Source organism: Microtus ochrogaster, chromosome X (genome assembly GCF_000317375.1).
Source record: "Microtus ochrogaster isolate Prairie Vole_2 chromosome X, MicOch1.0, whole genome shotgun sequence".
Taxonomy (NCBI): domain Eukaryota; kingdom Metazoa; phylum Chordata; class Mammalia; order Rodentia; family Cricetidae; genus Microtus; species Microtus ochrogaster.
In genome coordinates, this window is record NC_022026.1 from 54,716,830 (window position 1) to 54,726,348 (window position 9,519).

The 9,519-nt window shown below is 40.9% G+C and overlaps 1 protein-coding gene across 1 annotated transcript; it reads left to right on the top strand.

Moving 5' to 3' along the window:
* The first annotated feature begins 587 nt into the window (after nucleotides 1–587).
* Nucleotides 588–6,741, top strand: LOC101984867 (BTB/POZ domain-containing protein KCTD12-like). The gene is made up of 2 exons (XM_005358851.3): nucleotides 588–773; nucleotides 4,335–6,741. The coding sequence occupies exon 2, from the start codon at nucleotides 4,341–4,343 to the stop codon at nucleotides 5,217–5,219; it is 879 nt and encodes a 292-aa protein (XP_005358908.1). The 5' UTR covers nucleotides 588–773; nucleotides 4,335–4,340; the 3' UTR covers nucleotides 5,220–6,741.
* The last annotated feature ends 2,778 nt before the right edge of the window (nucleotides 6,742–9,519 follow it).

Below are 9,519 nucleotides of genomic sequence, written 5' to 3' on the forward strand. Positions count from 1 at the left end.
TTATCCTCCAGGAAGCCTTCAGATTTCTCTAACTAGCCCCAGGTTGCTTGCGTTTTGTTTCCACAGCACTGTGCTTTTCTTATCCATAACAGTTAAACACTCATAGTAAATTTATTTCTTTTTGAGAAAGAAAAATGGGTCCAATGTGTCTTTATTTTCGGCACTTAGCATACCATCTGACATACAGGATTATGCGCATTGAAGTAACTATACTTAATTTAAGTTCAGAATTTAACCAATTCTTCACTGAAAAATCCATTCAGAGTGGATGTGGTTGTCCACAACTGTGATCCCAGCACTCCAGGGGCTGACATAGAAGAATGTAAATTTCAAGGCTAGCCTGGGGTTGTTAAGAAGGCCCTGCTTCAGAAACAAACAAACAATGAGACCCTTACAAATGATTCATGTAACTGTCACCGTGAAATGTTTGCTTGCTCTGCTGGAACCAAGATGAACAGAATTTCTCTTTTTACCGCCGCCACCACCACCTTTGTTTCTCTCCCCCTCCCCCCTCTATGCCTTCCTTCTCCTTTGCTTAGCTCTGCTTCTTCCTCAGGCTGCAGAGTAGGGAGGCAGGGCTGGAGAGGAAGTCAAGGATGTCATAGCAAGGGAGGAGGGTCTACAGGACAGCTAGTTTTACAGAGGAAAACTCAAATCAAGCACCAAAGCACACAGCAAGAGGGAGGGAGAACAGGAAGGCATTCCTCCGTGGCGCTGAGCTCTCAGAACAGTGAAGCTGTGCTTGGCAGTACCTCAGAGGCTGGAGATTCCAGGTAACTATTCTATCAACCTCCTTGTCTTTCCTTTCCAGTCCATTGCTTCTGAATTCCGGAGCTTCTGCATTTGCGCTGGGGTTAGGCACGTCTGTTGTTTCTCTATTGAGAGAGGATCTACTGTTAAACCTGTGTCTGGAAAGCAGCTTAGAGCTCCCAAAGCAGCCGAAGCTCTTCCTGAGGGGAAATTCAGAAAATTCAGATTGTTTTTCAGCATCTGGTTAATTTTTAAAAGCATTTTGATTGGTTTCAATGCATCTAAATGCTAACATTTTCTTTTATGAGCGGATAAAAAGTCACGGAGACAAGCTAGTTGGAAGCAAAGGGGAATATTGCTGAGGCAAAGAACTGTTTCTTAATTCTTGAAGTTGTTTTCTCCCTTTGCTTACACTTTCAGTTTAACTGTTAACTACTTTGGTTTCTTGGATCTCTGAACTGGTGCAGCGTAAAAGGTCAGAATTGCTTTTCTAATTTAAATGTGTGGGTTTGTTCTTACAAAGGAGCGAATATTTAAAACACATTGGTATAAAGGAGGAGAGGGACAGAAGCCAATTGGAGAGCGGAAAGAAAGTAAAGGACTCCAGAAGAAAATGGAAGGAGGGAGGAAATAGGAATTAGCACATAGGGATTTCAAGCTTAATGAAATTGGAAGGTGGTTGTTTATAGTGTCTGGTTTTCTCAGAAACGTCTTCCTGAACATTTTCAGGCAGTCACGTATCATATTGACAAACATACAGTATGGTGTACTTTGCAGTAGCTGACTTTTGTCTTTGGAAAACATGGATCTTGGTTACAAGTAGAATTATTCAGAGTCAGAAGGGGAGAGAGACATTGGTTCGTTTCCTTGCTGGTTTTGGGGCACTAGAATACACAGCTCAGTTCTTCCGGGCTTGGAAGACAGCTGCTTTCATCTGTCTTCTCTTCAATCTGGTTTAAGCCATTTGTGTTATGTCACCTCACTTACTTCCTCCTTCCAGGGACCCTTATTTCTTTTATTTACCGAGGGCACTACCAACAAACCCTCATCAACGTCTGGTTTATTCATGAAAGAGAATAAATGAGGCATTTCAGGGTTTCTTAAAAGGCTGCCCTCTGCCCCCCAGACTCCCTACAAAAAGGGAAAAAAAAACATTTCAGAAACTGACTGGTGGTTCAATTAAAAGAATTCTATGTTTGTTGCTTGTTTATTTTCCTATGAACAGCAGCAACTCAGTGGGGTCCACTAGGATGGAGGAAGGGAGAAAGAAGTTATACATTGCAAAAATATGCAAACAGATAAACATCTTCCTGTTTGCGGAGTATGTCCTTCCTGACTTCATGTTGTAATGCACAAGGGGCTGTTTGGAGCTAGATTTGTTCATTATTAAAGAAATCACTTCCGTTTTCTTTCTAAAAGCAAAAAAAAAAAAAAAAAAAATCAAACCAAACAAACAAAACAACCAAACCAAACAGACACATTGAGATTCCTAACTGTGATAAATAATGTCACTTAGAACTTTCAGAGTAAAATTTCTCTTTATGTTTAAAAATATGTTTGAGAAAGGCAGCAATTGAAGTTCCACTGCAGTTCTGTCCTGATTTTGACTCTGATTTCTTCTCTCAGAATAAAGGCTCTGTCCTTTTGAAATTAGCTAACATTGCTTTGTTAAGGTGAGTGGCAGACCAGACTGCCCAGCTTGATTCCCTAGCATAGCAGTTCTTCTTCTCAACCTTCCTAATGCTGCAACCCTTTAGTACAGTTCCTCATGTTGCGGTGACCCATGACCTCAAAATTATTTTCTTGCTTCTTTGTAACTGTAACTTTGTCACTGTTCTGAACAGTAATTTATCTGACATACAGAATATTTGATATCTCTTTGAAAGGGTCATTCAAAACCCCAAAGGGGTCGCAACCTACAGGGTTGAGAACCACTGCCTTGGATTGACTCTAACTCTGGTTGATAAGATTTTGGATCCTTGGCTAATAACTGAAGTTTTCAGAGCTGAAGCCTGGGTTCTGGCAGCCTTTGCCCCCAATATTTTTGCCTTCGTTTTATTTTCCCACAGCTTTAAGATTTATTTGTTTTCTTTAATTTTATGTGCATTTTTTTTTTGCAATGGGTGTTGGATCCCTTGGAACTGGAGTTACAGACAGTTGTGAGCTGTCATGTGGGTGCTGAGAATTGAACCCAGGTCCTTGGGAAGAGCAACCAGTGCTCTTAACCTCTGAGCCATCTCTCCAGCCCCAGATTTGTTTTTTACATGTAATTTAGTTTATATTATTAACTTGTGCTCATTGTAAAAATGTTAAATTATGTGCTGGGCATTGTTTTTAATGGATGAAGTAATTATTTTTTATTATTCACAAACTGTTCAATAACAGATTCAAAAAGGTTGCCCAACATACAACTAAAAAGTAGTTATACTGGTATCTAAACACAAGCAGAATACCACAGAGCTTCTTATTAACTACCACACACATTCTACTGACTCCTTTTGATTATTTCTGCTAATACTTATATGTACAAAAAAACATGTGTATTTCACCGTTGGCCTGGCACATAAGTCCTATATAGTGTTCGATATTCTTGTCATCAAAGAGGAGATGAACTAGCTTATGGCTTTGAGTGTTCTGGTAAGAGGTTTGGATTTGATATATAGGTAAATTGCAATTGTTTAATAGCAGTAAGCAAAGAAGATGACATAGCAACTGATCTGGTGGCAGAATTTAGAATATTTTGTGTTGGGTAGTAGGAAAGATGGATGTGAATGTGTAATAGCCAGAGAAAGACAAAGCAATTGGGAAGATCTTACTTTAGTGTGCAATATAAAATAAGTGTCAGTAGTAACAATGTATGTCCAAGAGACGTCACAAAGGAATAGTTTCTAGGTTATTGATAAATATGGGTAAGAAAGGGATGAATCAATACGATGACTCGGCATTTAGAATTGCAATGTAGATGACGTAAAATTGTGGTCCTAACAGGAGGAAAAGTCAAAGAATGTGAGCTATTTGTGCTGGAAACACAAAGACAAATAATAATGTGTCTGTTTGGTTTGATTTTTTGTTTTGTTTTGTTTGTTTGGTTTGATTTTTTTCTCCTTTCCAATCAATTAATAAGTGTGGGCTGTGTGTGTGTGTGTGTGTGTGTGTGTGTGTGTGTGTGTGTGTGCGCGCGCGTGTGTGTGTGTGTGTACATGTGTACCAAGGTGTACACATGGAGGTCAGAGGACAGGATTCAGGAGTCAGTTCCCTCCTTGTACATTGTTGAGATGGAATCTCTTGTTTCTGTGCTAAACACTACATTAGCTGCCACATGAACTTCTAGGAAGTTCTCCCTGCCTTACCTCTTATAGGCATCTGGTCTTGCAGGTAGAGGGCACTGAATCCATGTTTTGACATGGGCTTGGGATCAAACAGGTCATCAGGCTTACATGGCAAGTGCTTTTACAAGTTGAGCAATCTCCCCAGCCTTGGGTTTCGTGATACACAGACTATATGTATGCAGAAAGTGAATGATTATGAACGAACTCCCAATACTGTACATTTTTATTCAAAAGTAATGTTTTGTTTATTTTCAGGTCACTATGGCCATGCCAGAAAAGTCAAGCGGTGCCAACCCATCTGAGGACTGCAGCAATTTCCCTGAGATTATTGAACTCAATGTGGGTGGCCAGGTGTACATAACTCGCTACCCCACTCTCATCAGTATTCCTGGTTCCCGGCTCTGGGAAATGTTCAGTGTAAAGAACCCTTGCTCACTGATCCAGGACAACAAAGGGAGATTCTTCATAGATCGAGATGGCTTTCTCTTTCGTTATGTCCTAGACTACATGAGAGACCTGCAAGTGGTGCTTCCTGACCACTTCCCAGAGTGTGGCCGGCTCCACAGAGAAGCAGAATACTTTAAGTTGCCAGAACTTGCCAAGATGTTGGCTCTTAAAATGAACAACCTCAACTCAGTTGTCAATGACTCGTGTCAAATTGATGTAGATGAGCTTTCCCCCAGCATTGACGCCACTTTTAATTTCTCTTCAGCTAATAGCATCCATGTTAGTGGCCCTGAGAATTCCGTAGTCCTCAGAGCTGCCACTGGTTCTGAGCTCAAAAAGTCTGGCTTCATCACTATTGGCTATAGAGGCTCCTATACTCTGGGCAGGGACATCCAGACAGATGCCAAATTCCGCCGTGTGGCCAGAATCATGGTGTGTGGTAAGATTTCATTAGCCAAAGAAGTGTTCGGAGACACTCTGAATGAGAGCAGAGATCCAGACCGCCCTCCTGAGCGATATACTTCTCGATACTACCTTAAATTCACTTTTCTGGAACAAGCCTTCGACAAACTAGCTGATGCTGGCTTCCATATGGTAGCATGCAACTCCACTGGCACCTGTACCGCCACACACGACCAAACAGATGACAGGATCTGGACCTCTTACACTGAATATGTTTTCTATCGGGAGTGACCATCAAAATCATCCAGGAAATAAAAGCCCCCAAAGTTTCCCTCCTCTGATCCCGTACCAACTGCATCCTGTAGAAATAGATACACTGATCACTCTAGGCTCTTGAGTGTTCTGTATAATCTTGGACAATGCCACGTCTCTCATCATAACCACTTGGACTTTTCATTCTTATGAGTCATTCCAGTCTATCTGCATACCGACCTTCTCTGCACTGTGGAGCGGATGCCATTTAATGAAAGCTGTGCATCAATATAGAGAGTAGAGGTATATATTTCTGGAGCGAATGCAGTTAAATATAACCACGGAATTAAAACTGCTGAGAAATAGTAAGCCATGGCTTCCAAGTTGTTTCTTAGTAACGCACATTGAACTTGACTATGTACCTTGCTGTGTGTATTCACTTAGATGAAACTCTGCATCGCTAAGCAACAGATTACAGTAGGAAGCGTGTACGTGCTTTGCAGACATCTTACCCTGCTGAGGAGAAGAACTTGACAGCAGTCCTCCAGGAGGTTCATAGAAAGGCCGAGCAATTCCAGAATGACTGAGGACTTCTAATAGATGCTAGACAAACAATTGTACGACTATTATTCCTAAGAATAAAAGGCTTAGTACTTAATTTGATTTCACAAGAAGAAGATAGTAAGGAGGTGTATCATAGCTATTACCTCTGTCATAAGCAGCAGTGCCATTAAAAAAAAAGCTGTCTTAAAATATCTTTCATTAGAATTAAATGCAAGCAGGGAAGAGAATGATGGGCAAAAGGTTGCTTTGTGTAAGTATATGCATGCATTCATTAGTTGACTTTCACTAGTCTAATAATTGGCTGTGCCTGTCAATTGTTAGCTTGTTTACGTTTTTTCACAGGGTGTGGGTCTGTGTTTTGTTTTCCTGGAGGTGGGGATGGGAGAAGGGGAGAACAAAGGGAAAACAAGAAAAGAACTTTTAAGAAAAGCACAAAAACAAAACCCTGAAATTCATCTTCTGCCCCCTTGGTGATGACTTTTTAAGCAAACAGGTTGAAAGTAGGTGTTCCTTCTCATATGAAAACATCCGGGATCTCAGATAAGTGACTGAATGAAAGGATTATGAACCAAGTTAAGAGTTTTCTTGGGTTCATTTCAGAGGATCTCCATCACCTTTTGAAAAGTTTTCCAGCAACTGCAGTCGGCTGGCCTTGTGTGTCCACTACTCCACACACGCTACTGCTACTCCGCGCACGCTACTCTGCACACACGCAGTTTCCTCCACAAACATTTATTGTTGTCAAGGTCTTTTAACTCTTTTTCTAGTCAGGCCTTTCTGAGTTGCAAAGAGCTAAAAACCACATAAAGTGGCTTGAAGAAGATTTAAAAGGAGGCTGGAGAGATGACTCAGCTGTTAAGAGCACTGGCTGCTCTTCCACAGGACCCAGGTTCTATTCCCAGCACCCACATGGCAGCTCACAATTGTATATAAGTCCAGTCCAGGGATCTGACATCCACACACAGACATACATGCAGACAAAAGACCAATGCACATGAAATACAAATAAATAAATCTTTTAAAAGATTTTCAAATGTGCATATATCAGTGATATATCCACACACAGACATACATGCAGACAAAAGACCAATGCACATGAAATACAAATAAATAAATCTTTTAAAAGATTTTCAAATGTGCATATATCAGTGATGTGGCCAGATGAGCATTTTAAGCCCACATTTATTTTTTTCTGTTGAGTCTAAAGGAAGGAGATGTAGTCAAATAAGGTCTCCGAGGGTCTGGAGAGCTGTCAATAAGAGATATTCTCTCTTGTCTCTCAAGTGCCACACGATTTCCTCTGATCATCTCCGGAGTATATCAATTTCACATTTCTCCATGCAGTTCGCTTTCTTTTCTAACAGTTTAGAGCTGGCCTAAACAGCACGTCACTGAACATGAATGCACAGGATCTTCTCCATTTTTCTGTAATTTTTTCTTTTTTGTTGTGGTTTTCTGTTTGAGTTTTGGAAACAGGGTTTCTCTGTAGCTTTGGTGCCTGTCTTGGAACTAGCTCTTGTAGACCAGGGTGGCCTTGAACTCACAGAGATCCACCTGTCTCTGCCTCCCCAGTGTTGGGATTAAAGGCGTGCACCACCACCCATCTGTATTTCTTTATACACATATGCATGTAAATAAATACATATGTAACAATCATAATTAAAAGATGAAAACATTATGAATTTGGGAGGGTGCTGGGAGGACGCAGGAAGAGTTGGGGGAGGGAGGGGTAGAAACGATATAAATACAGTACTCATGTATGAAATCTCAAAACAGATTTAAAAAATCTGAATAATAAAAATTATATAACCACAGTCTATTTCGAAGTCATTACTGAGCCTAATGTAATAGTAAGGGTGTGGAGAGGGGGCGAGTAGTGTACAGTAAGAAACCTGCCAGAGCAATCTAAAAGCACATAGAGAATAGCTTGGTTTTAAAGCAAGAGAAAGGGTAAGGCATGTTTGTATACAGATTGTAACTCTGTCATTTCCAGTGCTGCATGTGTGGAGTTTCTAGCTCCCCCAATTGCAGATCTTACCTATGAACTGAATTACAAGCCTGGCCTTAGCACGGAGTCATTGTTTTGCCAGTCATTGTGGAAGTGCTCCCCCTCCCTTCCCAAGTAAAGAGGAACATGGTAATACAGAGTTTATCAAGCTTTATTTTGCCCAGAACGGAGTGTTCTAAAGCCAATGCAAGTTGCCTAGAAAACGTTTTGACTAGCACAGGACATCTGCATTAGGAATGTGGATTTGAGCATCAGCTGAGGTTGCATACAGCTGTAGCACAGTTTCCTCAGAGTGTCCTGGTTCCTATGAGGACAGTTCTGCCTATTCCCAAAAGACTGATTGCCCTACTGTTAGCTTCCCCACCAATAGGCAACTAGAGACAATGGAAGGGTCTGACTGTTGTCAATCAGAAGACCAAACTCCACCCACCAGTTTATTGAAAGAAATTCAACCATTAAAAGATACAATAGCTGAGCATGGTGTCATGCCTTTAATCCCCACACTCAGAAGACAGAGGCAAGTGCATCTCTGTGAGCTAGCTGGGTCTGTACAGTGAGTTCCAGAACACCCAGTGTTACATAGTGAGATGCTCTCTCTAACAAACAAAAAACCAGACCAAGAGGCTTACAATAATGACCCAATACAAAATTAAACTCTTCACAGTACCTGACAGTGTTTATCTAGCTACCAATCAAGTGTCTTTATAGAGGGTTTTGATTCCTCTGATATGTCTCATTTTCATTTTTAACATTTTTCTTTCTCTTTCCTTCTTTATTCCTTCCTTTCTTCTTTTAACAGGACCAGGCTGGCTAGGAACTTACTACTTACAGCAGGCAGGCCTCAAACTCACAGATCTGCTTGCCTCTGCTTCAGAAATTCTGGTATTAAAGGTGTGCACCACCATGTCTGCCTAGATTAATGTTTTTAATTGGTATACAAAGAATAAGGTTCACTATAGCATTTATAAACATAATTTGTTTTTATTGATTCTCCTCCCCTTCCCCCATTCTTCCTTGTACCCTTTTTGCCTTCAGTAACTTCTTTTTTACTTCCATGTCGTATGTGTTCTATTGTTCCACCCATTTCCTCCTAAAATATGAACATCTGCAAAAGAAGAGTGTTCAAAGGCTAAATAGCCCTTAAAGTGACAAACGTCTTAGCTTTAAAGCTAAGAGAAAGTGAACTGAAGTGGGAAAGGCTGAAACTTTTCCACATGCTTGCCCATTTCCATAGTGCAAAGATCCAATATCGCTAATGTTAGCAAATGAAACTATCGTACACGTCTCTCTTTCTCCCCCTTTCCCTTTCTTCTTTCCTTCCTTTTACCGTTCTTTCTGTGTGTGTGTGTGTGTGTGTGTGTGTGTGTGTGTGTGTGTGTGTGTACACCCAGTTCTGGCTTTCAAATTTGTTGTGGAGTATTCACCAGAGAGGACTACTCTGACAAGGGTTTAAACCAACAGAAAGTCTTTATGAGCCAGCTGGCAACTACACTGGGTGTTTAGGATCCCATTGTAGCCCTGAGCCTTTCTCAAGATGAGATTTTAAGCACAAAACCCATGCTCTGGACTAACAAGCTTCAGTTAGCAAGAGCAGTTAGCCAAAAGCAGAACTACAGAAGCCGAAAAGCAAGGTTAGTACATTTAGAGACTTTCCTAGAACCATAGGTTTTGATAGATTAGGTCTTTGTTTTCATTTTTGGCACGTGGTGCTATGTGCTGAGTTTTACTGAGTTGCCTGAATGGTACTTCCATCATGGTGTCAGTTGT

Coding starts and splice junctions, on each gene's coding strand:
- LOC101984867 (XM_005358851.3), top strand. CDS start 4,341: ATGGCCATGCCAGAAAAGTCAAGCGGTGCCAACCCATCTGAGGACTGC.